General features: G+C 41.7%; 1 protein-coding gene across 6 annotated transcripts in view; it reads left to right on the top strand.

Moving 5' to 3' along the window:
• CTNNA3 (catenin alpha 3) overlaps window positions 1–27537 on the top strand; it is a 1138512-nt gene that overhangs the window by 1045308 nt on the left and 65667 nt on the right. The window contains exon 16 of one of the 6 annotated variants that reach the window (XM_061635146.1): window positions 27171–27328. The exons of the other annotated variants lie outside the window; for them this stretch is intronic. Coding sequence (XP_061491130.1) covers window positions 27171–27294 — 124 coding nt within the window. The 3' untranslated portion in view covers window positions 27295–27328. Of the gene's footprint in view, window positions 1–27170; window positions 27329–27537 lie in introns of those variants that run through there. 6 annotated transcript variants of the gene reach the window in all.

The following is a 27537-nucleotide window of genomic DNA, read 5'->3' as shown; positions in this document are numbered from 1 at the left end:
TATTTCTAAAGGCTCTTTTACTTACCATACAAGGTCCAGGGCCAGCCTAGTGGATTTCTTTCTAGGCTCCTTGCTTTTGGTAAACAACGTTAAATAACTTAATGTCTTAACCAGGCCTGAAAGTGACCATCTCCCCCTAAGGCTAACCTTCAAGACCGCGGCAAATAATAGATCTGATCTTGTAAAGGCCCCTTATTTAGACCCTGAATATGGACGCAAACGATTAAAATGGTCGCAGGAGATAGGGGAAAAAGCTAGCCTTGTTCTGTCAACAAACTCTATTATGCATTTACGCCAACTGGCCTTATCTGACCCACAATATAGCTTAAAACTATATGAGCTCATAATTGCAGAACTCAGTCCACGAATTGAAGATCTTACTATGGCATCAGTCTCCCCCTATCCCAAGACCTGGTATGATAAAGAGTGTAGGATGGCTAAGAAACAATTGACTAAGCAAATTAAATTATTTAGATCTAATAACCATCCGGTCATTTTTCATCAGCTGATAATGAAAAGAAGAGGTTATAAATCTCTTCTCAAGAATAAGAAACAATCTTTTTACCAGGAAAATTGGAGGGCGCTGGCAAAAGCTGCCCAGAAGGGGAATGTGATAGAATTCTGGAAAATGTTACAGGGGAACCCGAAACCAGCAAACTATATAGCCTCCCCCCCCATAATGAAGGAGGAGTGGGAAGCTTATTTTAGTTCGATTTTTGGATATCTCCTGTCAAATTCGGCCTGTACTTCTGAGAAGCCGGTTGATCTTCCGTCTTGGCCTCCGGTTACTATCGAAGATATTGAAGGGTTAGTGTCCTCCCTGAGAGCAGGAAAAGCCACCGAAGAGGATTTGCTCCCTCCTGACTTTTTTATTCAAAATACATCTTGGTGGGCGCCTCTTCTTGCCACTCTTTTTACTTACATAAACAATACTGGAGTGATTCCACAAGGCTGGTTAACCAGCATAGTGGTCCCGATATTTAAATCAGGAGACCCTACTAAGCCAGCAAACTATCGACCCATAAGCTTGTTAAACGTATCGTTGAAGCTGTATAGTCGTTTGTTGCTGAACAAATTAAAGGAGTGGGATGAGACAGAGTCAATAATACATGATGAACAAGCTGGGTTCAGACCCAAAAAATGCACAATCAACCAGGCATTTATACTCCATCATTTAATAAGGAAAACTAAATCCAAAGTCTTCTCATCCTTATATATGGCCTTTGTAGATTTTTCAGCGGCTTTTGATTCTGTTGACCGAGAGCTGCTGTGGCAAAAATTGGCTTTGACAAACATAGATCGAAGATTGCTCTGGTTGATTAGAGCTTTATATCAAACTAATGCCATCCAAGTCCGCCTAGGAAATAAAGGTACCCTGTCTGCTAAAATCCCAGTGTACAAAGGAGTCAAGCAAGGGTGCTTATTGGCTCCCTTTCTTTTTAATTTTTTTATAAATGATTTAGTCGATACATTATCATCTCCTTCTTTTTTTCCTCCTTCTATTGGTGCGGTAAAATTTTATATTCTGCTATATGCAGATGATGTAGTTCTATGCTCTCTAACGAAAATTGGACTCAAACGCATGCTCCACAAATTGGAGGAGTATTGTCAGTCGCAGAAACTTAAGATCAATCATACTAAAACCAAAATTATGGTATGTGGTAAAGCCAGGAAAGTAAAGAATAATTGGTCACTAAATGGGATCCCTATTGACCAGGTATCTTCTTTTAAATACCTGGGTATTTTTTTTTGTCTAACAACCTATCCTGGACCCCTCAGCTAAAAGCAGTGACCTTAGCTGGAACACGCGCCCTAGGCTTAGCAAAAAGGTTTTTCTTTACCAAAGGGGGTCAACTTGTTACGCCAATGATAAAAATTTTAACAACTAAATTTCTCCCCAAAATTTTATATGGTGCAGAATTATGGGGATTGGCAGCAGGAACTAAATTGGAGTCAATTCAGAACGCTTTTATGAGGTTGGTGCTAGGTCTTCCCCCGGGGACTCCATCAGCACATCTTAGAGCTGAGCTGGGATTACCCTCAGTCACGGCACGAATTGATCTAACTTACTTACGATATTGGATCCGAATCTTGAATAGCGAAGATTCAACCTTGGTTAAGAAATGTTGGTATGATCAAATGCTGCGGGAAGGGTGGGCCATGGAATGCCAGTCACTATTCTCCAAATATGATCTTTCCCCAGCTAAATTATTGGAACTAAGCAAAGCAGCACTTACCAACTGGGTTTATGATTATGATGCTGCTCAGGATCGTGCGTCCATAGTGTTGGCCCCGTTCTCAACCTGGTTCCCATATATTAAACTGAATCATATGGCAGCAAAGTACCTAGAAGTACTTGATAGAGCACCAATCAGAAAAGCTTTTACTGCATTACGGTACCAAGTAATGCCCACAGCCTATCTTGATGGCCGTTATCGTGGCATACCAGTGACTCAGCGTCTCTGTATCTACGGCTGCGATGCAATTGAGGAGATCGTGCACTACTTACTCCATTGTCCACTCTACGATTCCAGGAGGAAATTTTTATCTCCGTTTTTAGATATTTTAGTACATAGTTCAGATAGTGAGAAGGTAATCGACCTTTTAATGGATAATTTTGATTCAGTGACCCGCGCAGTCGCCAATTTTGCATTGGCTGCACAAAAACTGAGAGATGCCTTTGTGAAACGAATCATATCTTGAAAAGACCTTCCTTATTTTTACATTTGTTTAGCTGTCTAAACCAACTAGAGGTTTTGTGTATATATGTATGTATATGTATGTTTGGTTGCACATGGCCTATGGCTAAGCTTGCAATAAAGTATTCTATTCTATTCTACTTTTTACCAGCCATTACTTTAGCACACTGAGTGTTTAAGACTATATTCCAGATTTGTTTAGATGCAAATAAATGGTAAGGATGTTGTGAGCCTACTTATATATTTATATAGTGTCGTGAAACATGATGGGCTGTGTTCAGCATAGTGCCACAATGGACATTCTGTTAGTGCAAGGGCTTCCTTTTTGGGAATTGAAAGTTCTCCCCCTTTCCTCCCCCCCATCTCTCCTTAAATTTGTTCTGGGAGTTCCCCCAATCATCCAGAGCAGATTTGGGAATGGTGAAGGATGTATATGGAGGAAGAAAAGGAGAATCCCACCGTGCTAGTGCTGATCCTTGTACTAGCACAAATATTTCATTGAATACCATCCTGTGCTTTGCTGGGGATAAGCAAACGTGCTGCAGAAGTGTTGCAGGTTAGTTCTTATAGAAAGAGTTTGCTTGTTTTTCTTGTCTGCCCCCACCCCTATCCTGGTCAAATGATATAGCAGTTTTACACATGAGTTTTTACCAATTCATAGCTAGGATCAAAAGAGCTGTGTGGAGAACTGTCCCATATGTACTAGGATTCTTATGCTTCCCTTCCTAATGGAGCCTCCTGTTCCATTAAAAAAAAGCTACTCTAAAAAGTAGGGGGATTGTCCAGATTAGTCTCTAATATATTGCTAAAGTTTGCCAGCAAATTATTTATGGAAACTCTGATGTGTGAAATCACTTGGGCACGTGCTTGGGACTCTTTGGATCATTCATAATGAGGCAATTTGCCTTAAAAGGGGGGTGCAACAAAAGGGATAGATAATTGCACAGTCCTAAGTATTTACTGCATTTCCCCCTTATATTCAAAGCCGAAGTTTGAAACAGTTAAAGAAAAGGGATATTTCTGTCCCTTCTGAAATCCCCAAGGAAGGATCCTTGGGACGAAATCTCTCTCCAAACAATTTCACACTGAATTTTCAGTACACTCCAAGAGATTTACCAATTGAAATAAACACTATTCTTAAGATGCTACAGTCTGTGCTCCTTTGTCTGAGAATCAGTATCCTTGGTTACGTGCAAAAATGACTCCATTCTTCTAATGTGCAAACCTATAATGAGTGTTTATCTGCCATCACATCTAAAATTTGTATTCTAAGTACAGTTGCAGAAAGCTTCCTCAAAGTACCCTTTGACACATGAAGCCTTTGAACCTCCCTACTATCAGTTGTACCACCAGTTAATGGAGGACAGGAATGAAATTGAGCATATTTTGCAGCCATTGTAGGTTTTACATTCACATTATTGAGTAATTAAGTTGAAGCAAACACCCTTTTTACTGGTCTCCCATACATGGGATTAAACAGATGCCTTGGAGTACAAGCTTTCTCTGTCTGCTTTCTTTGGTCTATTTTAGCAGGGCCTTGCAATTAGGGAATCTGCAGATCAAGCACTTCCAATCTCTGGACTATGTACATATAAAATAGGAGAGCAACTTTCTGTTCAGATACAAGCTGGATCCAACTAAGTTCAAACTTTCAATTGATGTCAGTGGGAATTGTTCTGCTAACAGTCATACACTCTTCCTTGAAACTTACAATCAAGACTTTTGTAAGTCAACTGCACCAAGTAAATAAAAGCTTGATCACTTTACACTGCATAAGCCATATGGATTCTTCTCAGGAAAATAAACAGAAGCATATTTATGAAAACTGTACAAGCATGTTGATGGCGAAGGCAGATGGTAGAATAGTGTTGGGGACTGCAGTCCTGAAGTATGGTATTCTGAAAGCAGTGGGTATGAAATGGAGAGAGGAGAGAATTTCTTAGTAGAGGTGCCATCTGGATCACACAGGACTGAGAAAATGCACAAGTTTAGTGAACATTTTGTATGCTCCAGATTTTTTAAAGCTATAAACCAAAACAAAGGAGTGAAATGATGATATGCTTGTCTTGTCTTCCCCGTAAGAGTATATATTACAAAATTAATATCAGTGCTTAAAAACTGGGGGTGGGAGAGAGAGAGAGTAACTTAATAGAGTGAATACATCCTAAATAATCATAATTATTTTGTACCATTGTAACCAAAATATAAATACGTAAATGTATAAATATTGTGTTAGTTATAGGCAACTCTTATAATTTATAACAATAGAAAGGCAATCTTTTCTCCTTCTATTCCTCTTTTTTGTACATATCTTATTACTAAGGTGCATTTGTCCAGCACATCAACACCTTAATTTCATGATTTGTTAGTTTGACTACATTTAGCTGTTCCCATAACATCCTAATTATGTCTAGTTTTTGTATTCTTCCATGCCTTAGCATATGTAATACTGTTGTTAAAATGTGTAATATCTACTTCCTGCATAGATGTGGTAATCTCTTGTCAATGCAATTTAAAAGACATACTGAAGGTTTCAAAGATCTCTCTTTATTTCTGCTTCTTGACTCCAAAACTGGTGCTTTTATAGATTTCTACTATAAAGGGTAAAAACCCCTCTTTTCAGCTTTGTAAAACCAACATTTCCCATTTCCAGTTTTTCCTGTTGTCTTGGCTTTCCATGGGGACCAGTGTCATTGTATAGCCTTTTCTATATAGTTCTCTCTATAATTTGTAGCTATTGAGAACCATAATCTCTTATTATAGAAGAATTTCCAGACTTCTTCTATAATATTTCTTGCTGGACATCCTTTGCCCATTTCTTTTTATATTGCACAGAGGAATTGCATTTGTTTTGCTGTTCCATTAATATTTTATAAATCTGAGCAAAGAGTGTTTTCCCTCTTTGTTTACAATTAATGTTTTAAAAAAATACTTTCTCTAATTTGCTTTTGGTTGTGTTCCAGTCTATTCAGGTAGGTTCTTCTCTGGATAAACTGGAATAGATGGAGTCTATATCGCATTCTTGTTCATATGTTTAAAGATGGGTCCAATCATGGAATGGAATTAAATCTCTGGTTCTTCATTCTTGAAAGCATCCTAATCTTTTGCCTAGGTTAAATCTGTTATCGGCTGAAAAAAACTTTGATAAAATATCTGATGACAAATTCAAAACAAAGTCAAGGTGGCCTGTAATTAAAAGGAAATTCCATAACATATGAAGAAACTTAACATGAACCTTTATAAAGACAATCTCATACCTAAACGGCCAGTAAAAATTCAATATACAGTGTGTATATACATCAAACAATGAGTATCATCATAAAGAAAACTAGTTTTCTTTTGGGGAAAAAATTGGTAGGGACCTGGCTAGTGCTGCACTTAGGAAGACAATAATGTCTATATTTTTCAGTTTGGTAAACAGATTTTTGTTGTTGTTGCAGCACATAAATTTGGCAATGCCATCTCATGTTCATGCTCAAGTTGATTTCATTGACTGTTTATCTGCCGCTGAAAAGTCTATAAATGAAACACATCTAGCTTAGATATTGGTTTTAGAATACATTTCTAAAAAAATCCAGCATGGATTTTTTGCATTCTGCCATGTCAAATTGAAAATACCTCCCTCCCATTCTGTTGCTTCCCATAACAACATTTGAAAACAAAAACAAGCCTTATAGTACTGGACTAAGAATTGCTTGCTCTTGTTATATGCCTTCAAGTCGATTATGACTTATGGCAACCCTATGAATCAGTGACCTCCAATAGCATCTGTTATAAACCTCTCTGTTCAGATCTTGTAAGTTCAGGTCTGTGGCTTCCTTTATGGAATCAATCCATCTCTTCTTTGGCCTTCCTCTTTTTCTACTCCCATCTGTTTCCTAGCATTATGGTCTTTTCTAGTGAATCATGTCTTCTCGTTATGTGTCCAAAGTATAATAACCTCAGTTTCATCATTTTAGCTTCCAGTGATAGTTCTGGTTTAATTTGTTCTGACACCCAATTAATTGTCTTTTTTGCAGTCCATGGTATCTGCAAAGCTCTCCTCCAACATCACATTTCAAATGAGTCAATTTTTCTCTTAATCTGCTTTTTTCACTGTCCAACTTTCACATCCATACATAGAGATCGGGAATGCCATGGTCTGAATGATCCTGACTTTAGTGTTCAGTAATACATCTTTGCATTTGAGGACCTTTTCTAGTTCTCTCATAGCTGCCCTCCCAGTCCTAGCCTTCTTCTGATTTTTTGACTATCGTCTCCATTTTGGTTAATGACTGTGCCAAGGTATTGGTAATCCTTGACAAGTTCAATGTCCTCGTTGTCAGCTTTAAAGATACATAAATCTTCTGTTGTCATTACTTTAGTCTTCTTGACGTGCAGCTGTAGTCCTGCTTATAACCCTGAAAATTTTCATGGCCTCACAGAAAACCCACAGAGAATTTCACAGGTTAAATTGAAAAATGGAAGTAAAAAAATCCAGAAGCCTGGTAGACTTTTTTCTGAATTGTGACAAATTTGTGGAAATTCATTAAAAATCAGACATGTATATAGAGTACCTGTAATGCTATTTCCGACCTTGCCCTATACTCTGAGTTTCATCTTCCACAATTTAAAAGTTAAAAAAAGCATGACTCATTTTGAATTAGCTTAGGAAAATTAACATTGGAGTCTATGATAACATACTGCATGCACCTCACAAACCAACTACTAGCATTCTAAAGACCTGACTACCAGCTGTTAGGCTTGGAGATAATGTCGTTCATTAGTTAAGCAGTGTCAGCTTCGGTTTAAATTCGGATAGGAGACTACATGTGTCTGCTATAGAATAAAAATGTGAGGGAAACCTCAAAAGGAAAGGATCTTTCCCTCTACCCGGTGCCCACCCACTCACCCACCCACCCACTCAATCCCTCCTGCCCTCGCCCTCCCCTCTACTCTCTTCCTCCTCCCCCCCCTTCCCCACATCTTACCAAATTCTTCCAAGCTACACAAGAAGTGGATTGGACTGTGAAAGACTGTCCAATTTTTATGAAGTTTCATTTTAAGTTGCTTCATATATTATAGAATTGCATTTTAATTACAAGCCACTTTGATTTTGGTTTTTATTTATTAGTGTTTGTCAGGGAATACATTCTCATTTGTTTATGTTTCATGCCAACACCTTCTTGTGTTTGTCACATACTTGTAAACATATATTCACTAATAGGCAAAAACACTTGCGGTTTAAGAACATACCTATAGCCTACAGATATTTCTATCAAGCTTTAAAATGCAGGGAAATTGGGCAGCTATTAGTGAATGCACCAGGGGAGCAGGAGACCTGACCTCCTCTCTGAGATATTGTACTGCCCTACAAATTGGTCAAAATGCAAACAGAATTTGTGTTGCTCTTTCACAGTCCAATCCACTTCTTGTATAGCTTGGAAGAATTTGGTAACATGTGCCTTTGAGCAGATGGTGAGTGGTGGCAACACCTGCCATCTCCAAAGATGGAGAATTATATTTTTCTGTGTTTGTTGGTGTCCTTCTTACTTTGCTTCTTTCCTATGTTACTAATGTTTCTATTTATTTATTAAATTTATGAGTCACCCATCTGGCTGGTTATCCAGCCACTCTGGGCGACGTACAAAATAAAAACATACAAATTACATTAGAGCATTAAAAATATCAAACAATAATAATAAAACCTAACCCACCCCAAAAGCCTGCCTGAAGAGCCGGGTCTTCAAGGCCCATCAGAAGCTCATCATAGAGGGGGCATGGCGGAGATCATTTGGGAAGGAATTCCACAGAGTGGGGGCCATGATTGAAAAAGCCCTCTCACTAGTCCTCACCAGTCTAGCTGTTTTAACTGATGGGATGGAGAGAAGGTCCATCATGCTGATCTTGTTGAGTGGCATCGCTGATGATGCTGGAGGTGCTCTTTCAGATAGACGGGGCCGAAACCATGCAGGGTTTTAAAGGTCAAAACCAACACCTTGAATTGGGCCCGGAAAACAACTGGTAACCAGTGCAACTCCTTCAGCACTGGAATAATCAGGCGAGCCGCCGCATTCTGTACCAGTTGCAGCTTCCAGACCATTTTCAAGGGAAACCCCACATAGAGCACATTACAGTAGTCTAAGTGAGAGGAGATCAGGGCATGTACCACCAATGGGAGCAGATGGTTGAGAAGGTAGGGGTGCAACCTTCATATCAGATGGAGTTGATACAGCGCCACCCGGCTCACAGCAGAGACCTGAGCCTCCGTGGACAGCTGGGAGTCAAGAATGACCCCCAGGCTGTGGACCTGGTCTTTCAGGGGCAATTGTACCCCATTGAGCACCCCTAACCTCTTGTCTCCCACGAACAGTACCTTGGTTTTGTCAGGGTTCAGCTTCAGCTTATTCCTTCCCATCCAGCCATTCACCGACTCCAGGCACTTGGACAGGGTTTCTACAGCCAATCTCGGTTAAGATTTAAATGAGAGATAGAGCTATGTGTCATCCGCATACTGGTGACATTGCATCCCAAATCTCCTGATGATAGCCCCCAGCAGCTTTATATAGATGTTAAACAGCATCAGGGAGAGGATGGAGCCCTGTGGCACCCCACAGATGAGAGGCCAAGGATCCAAAACCTCATCTCCCAATGCCACTCTCTGGTACCTACCAGAGAGGAAGGAACGGAACCACTGCAATACAGTGCCCCATATACCCAACCTCTCCAGGCGGTCCAGAAGGATACCATGGTTAACGGTATCAAAAGAGAATCTAATCTAGAAAATTTTATTTCCCTCATAATTCATCCTAGAAATCTGTGTCAAATTTATTTTTATTAATCTCAAATCCTTTTTATCAGTCAATGTCATATGATGGTGAAGATAGCCTTTTTTGTTTCAAACTGGAGGTTACGGTCTATTTCTATTTTGGGTGCATTAACAGTTGGACCTGAAACTGCAGTTTAATCAGACTGATTACAATATGTTGCTACTTCAGGAATGACTCTAGCTGTTGGAAAAAAAGAGGATGCATGTTTTCAGCCTGCTGTGTTTAAACCACTTCATTTAAGTCAAGGTGGGCACTGTCAATTTAAAATAGAGCACACCTAGAATTTTGCTAGAATATATTTTACCTCCCACTATTTTATCTTGTGCAAACTGAGACACACCTGATGTCCACTGGAGACTATTCTGCAGAATAGTCAGTGCCATTATTCCACAATTATTTTTGGAGATTTTTAATGTAAATTTTGCAAAGCTGCACTTCACATATTCACAGAAATAGAAACAAGAGAAAATGATTTCCTATAGGAAACATCACTAAAATTGCAAAGTAAATCAGACATATTTAAAATGACCATATGAGCTATATCAAACTCCTTTCATGGATTGGTTCCTCGTTGCTCATCTGCTGTGCCCACTGGCCTGTGTGTGTTGTTGTTTAATGCCAGATCGGTACATAATAAGACCACTCTCATCCATGACTTGATTGTGGATGAAGGTGCCGATTTGGTGCGTATTACCGAGACCTGGGTGGGTGAGCTTGGAAGGGTTGATCTGACCCAGCTTTGCCCACCTGGATACTCGCTGCAGCACCAGCAGAGGCTGCAGGGACGGGGGGGAGGAGTTGCTGTGGTCTACAGAACTTCCATCTCTGTCACCAGGAAACCACTCTGTCTTGGAGCTGACTGTGAGGGCCTGTACCTGGTGTTGGGCCGAGGAGACAGTAAGCTAGGGTTGCTGCTGGTGTACCGTCCACCCTGCTGCCCGGCAGCTTCTCTGACCGAGCTGGTGGAGGCTGTCTCGGCTGTGGTGTTGGAGGAGCCCAGAATGATAGTGCTGGGTGATTTCAATGTCCACGCTGAGGCTGCCTCTAGTGTTCTGGCTCGGGACTTCATGGCCTCCATGATGACCATGGGGCTGTCTCAACTTGTTACTGGCCCAACACATTGGGCAGGGCACACCCTCAACTTGGTTTTTGCTCCAGATGGAGGAAGGGGTGGTCTGGAAATAGCGGGGGTGAATGTCACCCCATTGTCATGGTCAGATCACTTCCTGGTAAAGTTTAGACTTATGGCTCCGATCCTTCCCTGCAGGGGTGGTGGACAGATTAAGATGGTCTGCCCCTGGAGCCTAATGGAATCCACAGGATTCCTGAATGCCCTGGGGGAGTTCCCAGTAGATAGAGTAGGTGACCCTGTTGAAGCCCTTGTCATGCTGTGCAACAGCGAGGTGCATCGGGCTCTCGATACGGTTGCCCCCGAGCGCCCTCTCCGGCACTGTGGAGCCCGGCTTGCACCTTGGTACACCAGTGAGCTAACAGCAATGAAACAGGCTGGATGACGGCTAGAGTGCAAGTAGCGAAAGATGTGCTGTGAGGCTGATCGGGCACGAGTAAAACATCATAACGGTGCCTACTGTGTGGCGGTGAGGGCAGCGAAGAAGGCCCACTTCTCTGCCTCCATCGCATCCTCAAGTAGCCCTCTGGTGGAGCTTTTCCATATAGTCAGGGATCTTTTGACATCAACTCCAGGAAATGGAGTCTTAGACCCTTCGGAGGCCCACTGTGAATTGTTTGCAAGGCACTTTGAGGGTAAAGTTGCTCGCCTTCATAGCACTCTTGATGCCCCATCCACATCTACTGTAGTCCCCAATGAGGTGTCCAGTGCAACATCTGCTGCAACTTCTTGGGAATGGTTTCAGTTGATGCAGCCTGATGACGTGGACAAGGTGCTTGCGATGATGCGGCCAGCAACGTGTCCCCTTGACCCTTGTCCTTCTTGGCTTATTAAAGCTTGCCGAGGGGGTCTGACTGAGTGGATCCAGGGTGTGGTCAATGCATCATTGCGAGAGGGAGTGGTTCCAGCCACCTTCAAAGAGGCAGTGATTCAACCACTCCTGAAAAAGCCCACCCTGGACCCATTGGTTTGTGACAACTACTGACCAGTTGCAAATACCCCCTTCTTAGGGAAGGTGATTGAGAGGGTTGTGGCACAGCAAGTACTCTTGGATGAAACAAATTATCTTGACCCATCCCAGTCTGGGTTCAGGCCTGGTTATGGGACTGAATCAGGCTTGGTCGCCCTGATGGATTACCTTTATCGGGAGAAGGAAAGGGGGAGTGCAACCCTGTTATTCTTACTTGATCTCTCAGTGGCTTTTGATACCATTGACCATGGTATCCTTCTGGACCGACTTGGTGAGATGGATATTGGAGGCACTGTTTTACAGTGGTTCCGATCCTATCTCCAGGGTTGTTCTCAGAGAATAGCATTGGGTGACTGTCTTTCAGCCCTCTGGCAGCTGTGCTGTGGGGTGCCGCAGGGTACCACCTTGTCCCCCATGCTGTTTAACATCTATATGAAGCCCTTGGGAGCAGTCATCAGGAGCTTTGGGGTAACGTGTCAGCAGTATGCTGATGATATCCAGCTCTATTTCTCCATAACATCTGAATCAGGAGAGGCCGTGCAAGCCCTAGACCGCTGCCTAGACTCGCTGGTGGGCTGGATGAGGGACAATAAACTGAGTCTGAATCCTAGCAAGATGAAGGCGCTGTGAATTGGTGATTCCCGAGTTCAGATAACTGGTCTGTTTCCTGCTTTGGACAGGGTCGTACTCCCTCTGAAAGAGCAGGTTCGTAGCCTGGAGGTGCTCCTGGATCCATCTTTGTCACTAGAGGCCCAGGTGACCTCAGTAGCTAGGAGTGCCTTTTACCAGCTTTGGCTGGTGAGACAGCTGCGGCCGTTTCTGGACCGGGATAGCCTGATCACTGTTGTCCACACACTGATAACCTCTAGGCTGGATTACTGTAATGTGCTCTATATGGGGCTGCCCTTGAGATTGGTCTGGAAGCTGTAGCTGGTGCAAAAGGTGGCAGCGAGACTGATCACTGGAGCAGGGTATAACCAACATGTCACCCCGCTGCTGAAAAAATTGCACTGGCTGCCCATTTGCTACCGGGCCAACTTCAAGGTTCTAGTTTTGGAGTACAAAGTACTATACCGCTTGGGACCAGGATACCTGAAAGACTGTCTTACCCCTAATATGCCCAGTCAATCACTGCACTCTGCAGGTGAGGGCTTCCTGCAGATACCATCTTATCAGGAGGTTCATTCTGCACAATATAGGAAGTGGACCTTTAGTGTGGCGGCATCTACCCTGTGGAATTCCCTCCCTTTAAATATTAGGCAGGCACCATCTCTGCTATCTTTTCGGCACCTTTTGAAAACTTTCCTCTTTCAACAAGCCTTTTAATTTGAGACCTGTCCCAGTCTGCATCTGTGTCAGAATTGTTTAATATGATTTTAATAATGTTTTTAACCCTTTTTTAAAGTTGTTTTTTAAAATGTTTTAATGCATTTTAAGATCTGTTTTTATGATGTTTTAAAGTGTTTTAGTGCTTTGTTTGCCGCCCTGGGCTCCTGCTGGGAGGAAGGGTGGGATACAAAATAAATAAATAAATAAATAAATAAATAAATAAATAAATAAATAAATAAAATCAACTGTCTTTATAATGTTGCTTCCTCCCTGCTAAAACAAGATCAGCACAGCACATATCTTCTTTCTATTATTTGGGCTTATTGCAGGTGTTGCCACCACTCACCATATGCTCAGAGGCACATTACCAAAGGCTTCCAAGCAACACAGCAAGTGGATTGGACTGTGAAAGACCAACCCAAATGGTGTTTGCATTTTGACCAATTTGTAGGGCAGTACAATTATCTCAGAGAGGAGGTCAGGTCTCCTGCTCCCCTGGTGCATTCACTATAGCTGCCCAATTTCCATGCTTTTTAAAGTTTGATAGAAATATCTGTGGGCTATAGGTACGTTCTTAAACTACAAGGTTTTTTTCGCCTATTAGCAAATTTCTTTGCTTTTTCATCTGGGAGGTAAGTAATGAGATCCTGTGCAAGCTTGCTGAGAATGGATTGATCATTTGCAAGCTTATTGAGTTCAGTGGGATTGACTCCTCTGCAATCATGCTTAGGATGGGTGAAACTGACCACAGGAGATGGGGAGGGGAGGAGGAGGAGGGAGGGGAGGGAGGACAGAGGACAGAGGGGAGGGGAGCAGGCAGGAGGGGAGGGGAGGAAAATAACAGGTTTGATCCTTTGCATGCTTATTGAGTTCAGTGCAATTTACTCCCATGCAGTCATGCTTACTATAGGTAAAACTGACCGGGGGGCAGGGAGGGCTGGAGTGGCAGGAGAGGTAGAAAACAGAAGAGGGGAGGGGAGGAGGAAGGGAGAAGAGAGGGGAAGTAGGGGAAAGTCAGGTCTGATCATTGACATGCTTATTGAGTTCAATGGGATTTACTACTATGCAATCATGGTTAGTATAGGTAAAACTGACCATGGGGGAGGAGGGGAGGGGGCAAAGGAAGGGGAGGGGAGGGCAGATTTGATCATTTGCATGCTTATAGAGTTCAATTGTATTTACTCCCATGCAATCATGCTTAAGATAGGTAAAACTAACCATAGGGAGCAAGAAGGGGAAGGAGGGAATTGGAAAGGGATGGGATTGGGGAGGGAGGGGCAAAGGAAAGGGGAGGGGATAAGGAGAAGGGAGGGTGGGTTTGATCATTTGCATACTTTTTGAGTTTAGTGGGATTTATTTCTGTGCAATCATGTTTGAAACCGGAAATGGACTGCCTTCAAGTCGATCCCGACTTATGGCGACCCTATGAATAGGGTTTTCATTGTAAATGGTATTCAGAGGTGGTTTTTCCATTGCCTTCCTCTGAGACTGAGAGGCAGTGACTGGCCCAAGGTCACCCAGTGAACTTCATGGCTGTGTGGGGATTCATACCCTGGTCTCCCAGGTTGTAGTCCAACACTGACACAGGGGAGGGGAGGGAGGGGAGGAGAAGGAAAAGGAGGGGAGGAGATTGGGTGGGTGGACACTGGGCAGAGGAGAAGCCCTTTTCCTTCCCAAAAGGAAAATATTATGAACAGTATCATTGCTTTTCAGCGTTTCCCCCACCTTTTTATTCTACAGCAGGCACATGTAGCCTCCCGCCAAAATTTAAACCAAAGCTGTCCCTGGCCACATCCACACCAGGCCTATATTTCACTTTGGACAGTCATGGCTTCTCCCAAAGTGTCCTGGGAAGTGTAGTTAGTGAAAGGTGCTGAGAGTTGCTAGAAGACACCCTGTTCCCCTGACAGAGGCAAGCTCAGCTGTGAGTCTGGCTTTTAGAACACTGGCAGTTGGTTCTTACTGAGCATGCCCAACATTATCATTCAGTTCAATGCAAAATTTATTAAATTAATTAAAATTCAGCCAGGCTTTTTTTAACTTTTAAACTGCTGAAGATGAAGGTCAGAGTATGGGGCGAGGTCAGTAATAGGATTAGAGCTTCTCTGTGAACATGACTGATTTTTTATGAATTTCAACAGATTATGAGAACTCTGACAGAAAAAGTCCAAAAGTGCTCTAGGTTTTTTCCTCTCTTTTTAGATTTTGAACTCACCATTCTCTCTGTTTTGTGTATCACCATGAAAACTGAGGAGGTTGTTAAGTAAGCTTTTCTGAGTTCAGGACTATAAGTTTTGTAAGGTTTTGTTTTGAAATTAACTTTTGGGAAGCATCAGAATGGCATGTGGGGGGTATTTTCAATTTAACATTGCGGAATGTGAAAATTCCAGACTGGCTATAGTATACAACCACTATTGTGGCTGTATAATTTATTATGTAATGAAATCCATCATAATTTTTTGCCTTATTCTTGTAAATCCAGGTATACTTTGTATCAGAATTCGAAGAGCACTTCCAGAGGTACTGTTCTTTTGCACAAAATTTGGTCATTGCCCTGCACTTTTTAGTGCAATTATCCCATCACTTTTCTAACCATAAAAAGTAATGGAAAATTGCACTGAAAAGTTCAGAATAATAACCACCATGCTGGCAGTGTCATATAGCCTTCTTGCAAACCTTGCAGGGGGAAAGTTCAATAAACAGGTGACACTGTATAACTTCCACACAAGTTTTGTGCAAACATATCAGCACACTCAGTAATCAGTTGTTCTGGAAGCTCCCTGAGCCTTTCCTATGGTGGAATTGCTGGTTTCCGTCACCATGCTGTTTCTCTATTAAATCAGTGAGGCTAAAGTGCCCCAAATTAAGTGCTAGATTATGGTGCTTACCTGCCACAGACCTGGGAACAAAGCCCAAAGCAACCTACATGAGCTGGAGTCCCTAAGCATATGGCAGTCTTTGCAGGATGACATCCCAGGAACTCTAGGAAAGCAGGTCAAGCCCAGCACTCCAGGAACTCTAAGGCTCTGTAGTCAGAAAGGCAGATAGGAGGAAGCAAGTCATTCAAAGCAGGCCAGCAGACAGGAAGATTCCAGGGGAAAAGAAAGGATGGAGAACCAGACCCCCCCCCCAAAAAAAAACAGTCTGAAAAGTTAAACCAATGCCCATGTCCAAGGTAGCTTTGGTTTCGGATCCAAAGTCTTCTTGGATTGGCCAGATGTCTTTCTAATAATTCCAGCAGCAGCCAATCAGGCTGCGAATAGGTGAAACTAAGCAACAGGCATGAACAGACAATTCCAGTCCAGGCACTTGACCATGACAATCCCTACTGTTCTAGAGATTTGGGGTGATTGTGTGGTTGTACGTGTATAGCATCATATCAAGACACAACACTGTGATTACATACACACATTACATGGTTTTCATATAGTTCTGTCCTACTCTTTATATACTGTTTGTTGTCAATCAACCTCCATTACATAAGAGATTTAATAATAACTATGTTCAGGAGTTATGCTTGAAGGTTGGGGTGGAGCATACAGGAATGTTGGGGGCGTGGCTGGCATACATGGTGCTGCTGCCCCTACTCATGTTGACATTCCCTGTTCAGACATAACATCTGAACAGGACTAATATCTCCAGGGAATGTAACAATTTTTACATATATGAAAAAGGGGATCAAGGGATTGCATTTTCATACCACAGCACACTTCTAATTAAAATTGCATTTATCTCTGTGTGAACATAGATGCTATGCTGAAATGTATTTGTACAGTAGCAGCAAAGAAAATCAGCTGCATTACAGTAAGTCTGAAGTAGCCGCTCTTTATAAAACTCTACATTTTAACTTCTAAGTTAGTGTGTACACTTAAGCTGTGTTCCCCATAACTTGCTTGTAGCAGATACATGCACTTTCTCTAAATCTGGAATTGTTCATGCTCATTGTCAACATGCTGCTTTCGACCTAGATTGATTCTACATCCTGCTGTCTACAAGGACAGGAGTGGCTACCTGATACATGTTTGAAAGTCCTCCCCTTGATTAGGTTATCCACACCTTTTCCTCCCTGCATGTGCCCCTAGGTGAATAAAGGAGGAAATAGTGATTGCAATCTTAGTATACGCCCACTCTCAACGACATTGAGCAGTTGTAGATACACCACTCCCATTGCCGGGACTGTTTTCATCTGTTTTCAAAAGGACACACTGTGGGGTAATGCAGAATCCTTCTGCAGTGAACTTTTATTTTTGGAATGAAACCAGTTTCTCAAGAAGCACTTTTCAGGGGCAAAAAATATGAAATAGATCTAGAATGTGTGTGGACTACATAGAAAAAACAAGTACTCTGTTGATTCTAGAATAAATGTTGTATATACCCAGCCTTAAAATGAAACCATGAGTTTTGCACACTCGGCTGTTTCTTAAGTAGATCACATATTCTAGGGCACATAGAATAGCTCACTTATTGTAATGGCTCTAGCAAGATGCATTGCCTGTGTTTGGTAGGTGGTACAAAGCAGTCCAAGACTTCCTGCTGTAAACCATCTCTATCTCTTTCTCACATTTATCTTCTAACTTAACATCACAAATTTGCACCAATAACAGGGAGACAGAACTAAAGGAAAAGATCTGCTGCTATCTTCACTCCTAAATAGTTCCTTGCCACCTATCACTACCACCAGCTGTCCCTTCTATGCACCATCTAAGATTGCACTATTTTCCATGTCCCCATCACAATTTTTAATTTAGTGTGCTTCTGTATGAATGTGCAACCTGCACCCTTCAGATGTTGCTGGGCCACAACTGCCACAATCCCTTATCGTTGACCATGCTAGTTGGGGCTGATGGGAGTTATAGCCCACCAATATCTGGATTTGTCTATTTCACTTCTCTCAGTTTCTCATTTTTCTAACCTTACATTCTGTTCTCCAAATTTCTGCAGCCATTTGCGATTTGCTTAATCCTCATGGAAATTCTTCAGCATTTTAGTGTGGATTTCTCCTAATAAACACATTTTGAATGCAGTACACATTTTTGTATTCATTTTATGCACATTTTCCCCAATGCAGTTTTGTAAAACCTTTTTGGCTGGAAAACTGCATCACAAAATTTGGATATGAGTGAATTTCAAAGGATAGTTATGTTTCATTCTTATATCGTTTCAGAAAGTGTGAAATGGGTCGATTTGGCTTGAAATACGAGCTGAATCAAATTTCTCCTCCATCCTTGATCTGGAGAGCCACAGATTAGTCACTCCTGTTCTAAAAAGTGTCAGTATCTTTTTCCTTTAGAGGTTCCCAATATATTGTAACGTTAAGGCAAGAAAGAAAACAACCCTAACCTCACTTTCTATTTCTATTCATGATCTCATTTTATTGTTCATAATTGTTAAAAATGATTTGTTTGATGCAAAGTAAACAAGAAAACAGAGCAGAGAATTATTTGGTTTGCATCCTGGCAAACAGGATTGTGAATGTAAATTTACTTAGGTTCAGGTAAGTAAATATACTGGTTTTACCTCAGCAGCCAAACAATATTATGCCACTAGGGAAGTCAGATGTTGTCAGGAGTTGTTTGATGTCCTGCAGACGAATCAAGCACATCAACACAGGGAGTAGCCAATTAACAAAACATTTGGTGTCTAAATTTCTCTCTCTTGCTTCCTCCTGTTTCTTCCATTCTTAGTGCTAGACAAAGGGTAGGTTTAACAGTGCAACGCTGTGCATGTTTGCTCAGAAGTGTTTTTAAAGTGGCTGACTCCCTTAAAAGTGTGTTTAGGATTGCAACCTAAATTTGCTATCTTTTACAGATATTTGCATATGTACATGACCTGTTTTTGCCTTTCTGGGGAAAGTGCTCATCCTACCATAGTTGAGAGTTAACACACATAATTTCAAATGGGCAGGGGGGGAACACAGAGGAAATTGAATCCAAGAACAACTCTTACTCTCCTGGAATAAAACTCTGCAACATATAGCAGGGATGGGGAACCTGCCCCCCCCCAAAAATGTTGTTGGACTACAACTCCCATCATTCCTGATCTTTGGCCATGCTGGCTGGTGCTGATGTGAGTTGGAGTCCAACAACATCTGGATACCACAGATTTCTGATCGCTATTGTACATCATAGGTGAGACTATCTTGATAATGAACTGTTATGTAATGATGAATGGTGCTGTTGTTTTTGTAAGGTTGCCAGGGTATACAAGAGATGCTGGCTGACTTATTTTGATAGTGTTAGTGCAGAACAGTGGTCCAGTGACAGAAACCTATTCCTTCTTAATTTAGTGGCTCTAAAGTCTCTTTATTTGATTGAATTCTTCTACCTAGGTGGCCCTAGAGCAGCTGTCCATTACGACATTGCTCCTATAAAACAAAACGGGGAATGTCTGACCTTTTCATAGGACAGTTGTTTAGTTGATTGTTTCTCACAGGGACAGAAATTGTTTTGTGTCTCTCTTGCCTCTACATTTCTTCATGTTGAATAGTCCAGATAGCATCTGTATTATTATTGCTTTTTTAAAAATTGGTCACATATGAGTTAAACATCTGTGCTCTAATCCTAGTGGGGATAAACATTTTGGAAATGTATATACAAATGATGAGTGGACAGCAACCAGAGTATGCTTTTTTCTCCCATTATCTGACTCACCTGTGTCTGCTAGATGTTTTAATGCATTTCAGAGTTAATAGTAATAATATCTGACTTTAACAATGTACCTTGTGTACATATTATCATTTGGAACTACTGCAGATATTTACTTTAGGACTCTATAGAAGTGAAGCCTGCAACAAAATGTTGCAGTGCAGAGTGCTGCTGTTTAGGATTCCAGTCACTCTGTTCCATTCCCCCCTCTTCTCCAGTTTTCCATTCCCCACCCTCCATCAGTCAGTCAGTATGCCCTAGTCACTGAGCATGCACAGTCCTCAATGGGGCTACCAGATTTTTATTTTTATTTTTATTTTGTACTTTAGCGATCCTTGGGATTCCCTCAAGCCTGCTGATACCTCCCTCTTGTGTGTGAGTGGTGCCATTCTTGCTACATCAGCAACATCATGCATAGTCTAAGGATCAGAAATAGAGGGAATGAGGTATAACTGGAGCCGACCATATGTTGCATGCCTCCCCAATCTCCGAGCTGTGAGATTTCCTGGGGTCCCTGTGCTCGCCCTGGGTTTGGTTTCCTTGGGAAGAAGGTCAGTGGAGACTGTGGTGTCTTTATGAAATATAGTTTATTTACACACATTCCAACCTGCGCTTAGGAGGGAGGGTTTCAAGGCATCAGCAGTCCAATATCCAGCTTTTTCATCAGGGTTATAGGAGGCATCCTAAAGCCATGGTGCAGAGAGCCAGTCTCTCTGCCTACCTCCACTTTCCAGCCTTTCTTAGACACAACTCAACATGCACTAAAAACACAAAAACCTCTCCTATCTGCCAGGAGGGGGGGGGAGGCTGTCCTGAAGAGTTTCAATGATGAAAGGATCTTCCTGGCGCATCCGCCAGTTGCTGGGCACCTGAAAGATTCATTAACAAACCTGGCCACTCTATTAGCTTAACAAAAGAAACTCATCTGGCCAGCAGAGCCAGCCCCTCACCCCAAGGCACAGGATTCCAAATCAGAGGCTGGAAGGGGACTCACAGGAATCATCCATTCCAACCCCCAAACTCACAACAATATTAACCATAGTGCAACCTATGGGACAAATAGTTCTTTCTTTTTTCTTCTTTTTAAGTTGCCAGTTTGGGGTTGGTTTGTTTTTTACCAGAAATGCTTCTCATAAACAGCGGTTATAAAATGCAATTTTATCTCATGGTGATTCACCCTTAGGCATAGCCCTTCCCTCAAATGAAAATGTGTTCAAAAATGGATGTTTCTTACCACCAGCACCATTCTGCAGAGGTGTGAGTCTTTCAGGGAGGCGAATGGCCTCCAGAACTCTGCTCTGGCCACCACTACAAGTAACATCTGTAAAGTTTTTTAAAGGACCTGCTGCCACAGCAAATGGTGTCTGAAAATGTAAAAGGAAAAAAAGATGTGCACCCACCACTACCAAGATAACCCCCTTCATTATCCTTTTCCATCAAGGTAGAGTCTTTCATCCAATTCCCCTCAAAAGTCAAACTCCTATTTCAGGGGTCAATCTCACTTCCCCCTATTTGGAAGAGATGGGGCTTTGTGGATGGACTATCCCATCCCTAGTATCCTCTTACATCCTATGCTTGGGTCTTGCTGCACATTGGCAAAACACAGAAAAGAATCTTGATATAGTCATACGTACAATAACAGCAAATCTTTTTACCAGTGCACAAAAGTGTACACGCCCATCAGTAAAACACTGCACAGAAAGAATCTGGATGCAAGATATGTAGTGTGTAACAATTTGGGAAAACTGTATTTGTTAGTTGCCCAGTGATTAATGTTGTCTGGATGATGTGCAGCATAATAATAAAACACAAAATACAAATTTTAAAAGCATTAAAACAATCGGGGGGGGGGGCTAGTAGGGAGGGCATCACTGTGCACCTTACCTCCCATCAGCCATGTTTCTGTGCTTAGTGGAGAGAGAGGTGAGGGGGTGAGGAAGTTGATGGAGTGTGGGGGCAATGGTGGACCTAATTTGGGGGGGTTGCCTCTGTGTTCACACCTCCCTGCTGTCTTGCTCCTCCCTGTCCCGATATGCACAGTGATGTGGCTGTTGGGAGACCAGGCGACTACTGAGTGGGAGCCCTTAGAATTCTCAACAATTAGAGCCTGGCAAATTTTCATATAAGGGAAAGATGGGGAACCTGGTAACGTCCAAATGTTGTTGGATTCCATGTTCCATCAGCCCCAGCAAGCAATGGTCAGGGATTATGGAAGTCATAGGCCAGCAAGTGGCAACATTTGGAGGGCTACAGGTTTCCATGATCTAGTGTGGAAAGATTCTATGCCATGTATACATATGATACAGAGATGTTGTTCCTATTGCTGAATAGACAATTACAAATGTCAGAAAGGAGGTAGAGGTTTTTGTTTTTTTAAAATACAGTATCAATATTTGCTAAAACAAAATACTTTCTAATGCTTTCTATTGTCCAAATGAGGTTTTCATCTTCTTTTCTGCTGCTCCTGATGCCAGTGCACAGGGCCATAGCTGTTTGACAGAGCATCAGAGTAAGAGACAGGAGGAATCACCACTGTCCCACAGAGATGTCATTACAACCATCCTTGCAAGATTCTTCAGAACACAGCCAGGGGTGAACTTATTGCTTTCTTCATGGGATTTGCCATAAAGTCCTAAAAAATCCTAGAACATAATTGGGGAATAAAACTAAAGAGAATGAGGATTTAGAATGAAAATTTAGAGAGCGACAAAGAGTAGTTTCCACAGCTGGAGAGATAAGCAGTTAGTTAATTTTAAAAAGCAGCCGACCTCTTTGGCCATGGGAACTGCTGCCCGTGGAAATCATTTCTTTGGATCCCTGCCCTGATAATTTATTAAGAACAGAGAAGCCATCTGTAGGTCCACTGAATGAATTCTGACGTATTTTGTTTCATATACAGTACATTTCGTTTAAACTGATTTTTTTTTTTTTACATAGCAAATATCTTCTGTGGTTTATATTCTAAAACAAGCCTGCCTGCAGAACTTGTTGTCATACCCCAAACTAACCACATCCCACCAGACATACGTTATCACCTGGCAGAGGCTCAATAGGCAGAAACTAAAGTAGAATTTGCCAAGTATCTGGAAGGCCATAATACTATGGCTGGGTTTGGCAGGTCATCAGTAGTAAAATCCACATTTAACTGATTAGTGAAACAAACACAGAAAGATCTTCTCAAAACACCTTATGCCTGCTATATACCTACATGCAGTGTAATATGTCTGTATATTCATGGGGTTCAGTTGTATGTGGGCACATGTGTGTGCCTCAGTTGTGTGAGAAGATTGCCCACACAGACGTATTTGTTGTGTATGAGTTCAACAGAGAATGTATACGGGTGATGGTGCACATTCACACGAAGGCATGTAGAATGTGTTTAAACTAACAATGTGGGGCAGGGGATTTTGCACATTCTCTGCCTAGGATGATGATGATGATGATGATGATGATGATGATGATGATTTATATTTGTATACCGCTCAATAGCCGAAGCTCTCTGAGTGGTTTACAACAATTAAAAACATTAAAAACAAATATACAAATTTAAAAACACATTTTTTAAAAACAATTTAAAAACACATGCTAAAATGCCTGGGAGAAGAGGAAAGCCTTGACCCGGCGCCAAAAAGATAACAGTGTTGGCGCCAGGTGCACCTTGTCAACATCATTCCATAATTTGGAGGCCACCACTTAGAAGGCCCTCTCCCTTGTTGCCAGCCTTCCAGCTTCCCTCTGAGTAGGCACCCGGAGGAGGGCCTTTGATGCTGAGTGTAGTGTATGGGTGGGTTCGTGTCAGGAGAGGCATTCCATCAGGTATTGTGGTCCCAAGCCATGTAAGGCTTTATAGGTTAAAACCAGCACTTTGAATTGAGCTCGGAAACATACAGGCAGCCAATGCAAGCGGGCCAGAATTGGTTTTATATGTTCAAACCGTCTGGTCCCTGTTACCAATCTGGCTACTGCATTTTGCACAAGCTCCAGTTTCCAAACCATTTTCAAAGGCAGCCCCACATAGAGTGCATTGCAGTAGTCTAACTTGGAGGTTACCAGAGCATGGACAACTGAAGCCAGATTATCCCTGTCCAGATAGGGGCGTAGCTGGGCCACCAACCAAAGTTGGTAGAAGGCACTTCGTGCTACCAAGGCTGCCTGAGCCTCAAGTGATAGAAATGGTTCTAGCAGAACCCCTAAGCTAGGAACCTGCTCCTTCAGGGGGAGTGCAAACCCATCCAGGACGGGTTAGACATCCACCATCCAGTCAGAAGAACCACCCACTAGCAGCATCTCAGTTTTGTCTGGATTGAGCCTCAGTTTATTAGCCCTCATCCTGTCCATTGTCGCAGCCAGGCACCGGTTCAGCACATTGACAGCCTCACCTGAAGAAGATGAAAAGGAGAAATAGAGCTGCACGATCAGCATATTGATGGCAGCGCACTCCAAAGCTCCGGATGACCGCACCCAACGGTTTCATGTAGATGTTGAACAGCATGGGGGACAGAACTGACCCCTATGGAACCCCATACTGGAGAGTCCAGGGTGCCGAGCAATGTTCCCCAAGAACCACCTTCTGGAGCCGACCCACCAAGTAGGAGCGGAACCACTGCCATGCAGTCCCTCCCACTCCCAACTCAGCCAGTCTTCCCAGAAGGATACCATGGTCTATGGTATCGAAAGCTGCTAAGAGATCAAGGAGAATCAACAGAGTCACACTCCCCCTATCTCTCTCCCAACAGAGGTCATCATACAGGGCGATCTGTATTCACGTATTGCCAGGGCAAACTCTGATGTGGAGGCGATGCATATTACCCAGATAAAGTACAAAACATCTCAGATCAGTTCACATTAGTTTGGCGAGTATCCTTGTTGGCTGTGCATTGTGTAAACTGTCTTGTGATATGGTATTTAAGTTTGTGTACATTCTTTATAACTTCATGTGAATGTGCACAATTACAAGTACATATGCAAATTCATTTGTCAATTCACATTAGCCCCAACATGCAGTTGTCTAGAGTGCTAAGTGTCCAGGGCTGCTGCTGCTGCTGGTGGTTTATACCATACATATCCTCGATCCCTATTCTCACAACAACCTTGTGAGATCGATTCGGCAAAGAGATAGTGACTGGCCCAAGACCCCCCAATGAACTTCACGGCTGAGTGGGGACTGAACCCTAGTATCCCAGCTCCTAGTCCAAAACTCAAACCACTGCACCACTCTGGCTTCCCACTTTGGGGTGCAGACATGTATATTTGTCACTGTACATAGGACACCCCTACAGCTGCCGGGATCTATAGGTACAACCAGAACTGTTGTATGGCAGCCAAGAGTCATTACCTATATTGCTAATTTTGTCACATTACATGGTTAAATTAAAACATATTAGCTTTGAAATAGAGTCAGAAATATGCATGTGCAAAAGTTAAATGTAAAATATTTTGATAAGTGATTGTAATGTATAATGAAAGATATACATATTTGAAAGCTGAATTACTGAGGCATTAGCGACCTAGAAATATGATTAGACATCCATATTAATAAACACCTGTCTCTATTGCATAACAGATGTTCTGAGAACATATCAAATGCAAATTCATGAGACTCCTTCACTGTGCTGTTAATTACATTACCTATCCTGCAATTTATTTGTTTTTATTTTGTTCCATTTCACTTGCTAACTGTGGTTTTATGAATTTTGGTAAATTTTGGGACTTGGTCTGGGGGTGGGGTGCTTAAAAAAAATTCCAGAAAGTTAATGTGATACTCATCCAAACTGTGCTTTTTTGTTACACAACAGTGGATTGCAAACATCTTCAGGGTTGCATGCTTTCTTTCTGTATCTCCTTGCATCATCTTAGTCTTTGTGTTCAGTTCTAAGCTAAACTTGCTTTTTCAGAACAGATTTATTTATTATTCCTACACACTGTAGGTGGTATCCACACTCTTGGAAATAAATGCGTTTAACAATGAAAATCATAAGACTATTTGCTTTTTTGAATAACTTGTTCAGTAAACAAGAAGAACTTATAAACTTACAGTGCAATCCTATGTACATCTACTCAGAAGAAAATCCCATTGAGTTCAATGGGGCTTACTCCCAGGAGTAAGTATAAGCTTGCAGCCAAGAAGAGCAATCCACACCATGGAAAGCTGGTGTAAGTTGTGCTGGAGAAAGATAAGCTGGCATAAAGTTCTGCCGCATCCAGTTACCATTCAGGAGCCTCTGGGTTGGCTGAACACCTGCTCATCCGGGAGCTGCATGCAGGGACCAGAAAGTAAAAGCCTGCCCTACCGGGGAGTAAGCCCTCTCCAGTGACTTTCATTGCAATTATTTTCTTAGACTGACCTTTTTCCCAGTGTAACTTTTGCCTGGATTGGGACCTGCAGGAGTGCTCCGAACACAAGTTGGATGTGATCTAAGTTTCCTCACCCCAGCCCCTCCCCTGACATGCCCCTTTTTTTTCGGGACTTACAGCAGCTTACGCCGGCTCTACTTGCACCAGCTTTGGCTGCTGAGGGACTTACACTGGCATAGCCTGGCACAGCCTGGACCCAGCCAACTCAGGTGGAGGTCTGCCACATTCAACTCCCCTCAGCCTGGCATCAATGTGTGTTGGATTGTGCCCTTAGTCTTCAACAAGTCTGTTAAGCTAGTTCCATGTGAGGTTCTACTAGTGATGGACAAATCTATACATTTTCAGTTCTCTTTGTTTCTCATTTCTCCAGTCTTAAATTCAGTTCTCTCCATATCTGCTGCAGTTTGCAATATTTTTTAAATCCTTGTGAAACTTCTTCAGCATTTTAGTACAAATTTCTTCTAATAAACAAATTTTATACACAGTTTTGTTTTGACAAATATAAACATTTTCCAAGCACTTTTCTCTAATATAATGCAATTTTGAAAGTTATTTTCATTAATATATGCACATATATGCACATATCACCCTAATATATGCATTTTTGCACATTGCTTGGTTAGGGAGTTGCACTACAAAATTCTGAAAAGTGCAAATTTCAAAGGATGGCTGTGTTTCAATTCACATATTGTTTCAGAAAGGGAAAATTTGGTAAGTTCAGCTTTAAATGAGTACTGAATCAAATTTCTTTAAAGCACTTTAAAAAAAAGGAAAACTATTGTTCTTATTGGCTGTGTAGAATGATAGTTATTTCTTACAATTAGACAGATGGTTTGTATGTATGTGTAGTGCTGAAACAAATTTGGGTTATGAGCCAGCCAAAGTTGTGCCCACAGCTGTCAATCAAAGTCATATAAAAATTGGGATTTAAATTCACTCACTAAAATAAATGGAACTTCGAAGTGCATTACTGGTTGGATACATTTCTCAAGGTGATATACAAGATACAATAAAAACAGCTTAAAAATTAAAAGAAAACAACAGCAGATAAACATTATTATTTATTTGTGTCCTTACCTATTAAAATGAAGGTGGATAGTCACTTTGGCAATATTCTTTAGGCACAGCTGGATTAGATGACCTCCTTGATAATAGGGTATTCCTGCTCTATTTAGCGAAATTATGCTTCATATGTATTTTTAATCTGACATTATTTCTCTTTCCTTTTATTTTTAGTATTATTTGCAAAACACATCAACATATCATGCCAGGATTTGTTTGTGCCTCTATGACACTGGAAGCTGATTCATATAATCTCATTTTTCTGTGGCTAACTGGATACCAAAGAAAAGAATTTTGAAATCCTTGCTGAACAGATTGGGCCTGTCATTCCCTTAGTCATCTTATTATTAAGAACTGAGTTGCATGGCTGAGAGAGAGCATTTACTTGCATGCAAAGGATTAAATCCAATTCTAAATAAATAAATGTAATAGCATATATCCAAGTCTCTTGCAAACTGTACAAGCAATTTCAATACTGAACTTTACACTGAAGAGCCACAAAATGACCTTAAAAGCTGAAAGACTTTAGTTTATAATTCAG

This window comes from Rhineura floridana, chromosome 7, assembly GCF_030035675.1.
Source record: "Rhineura floridana isolate rRhiFlo1 chromosome 7, rRhiFlo1.hap2, whole genome shotgun sequence".
Taxonomy (NCBI): Eukaryota; Metazoa; Chordata; class Lepidosauria; order Squamata; family Rhineuridae; genus Rhineura; species Rhineura floridana.
This window is presented reverse-complemented; position numbering and strand designations above follow the sequence as displayed.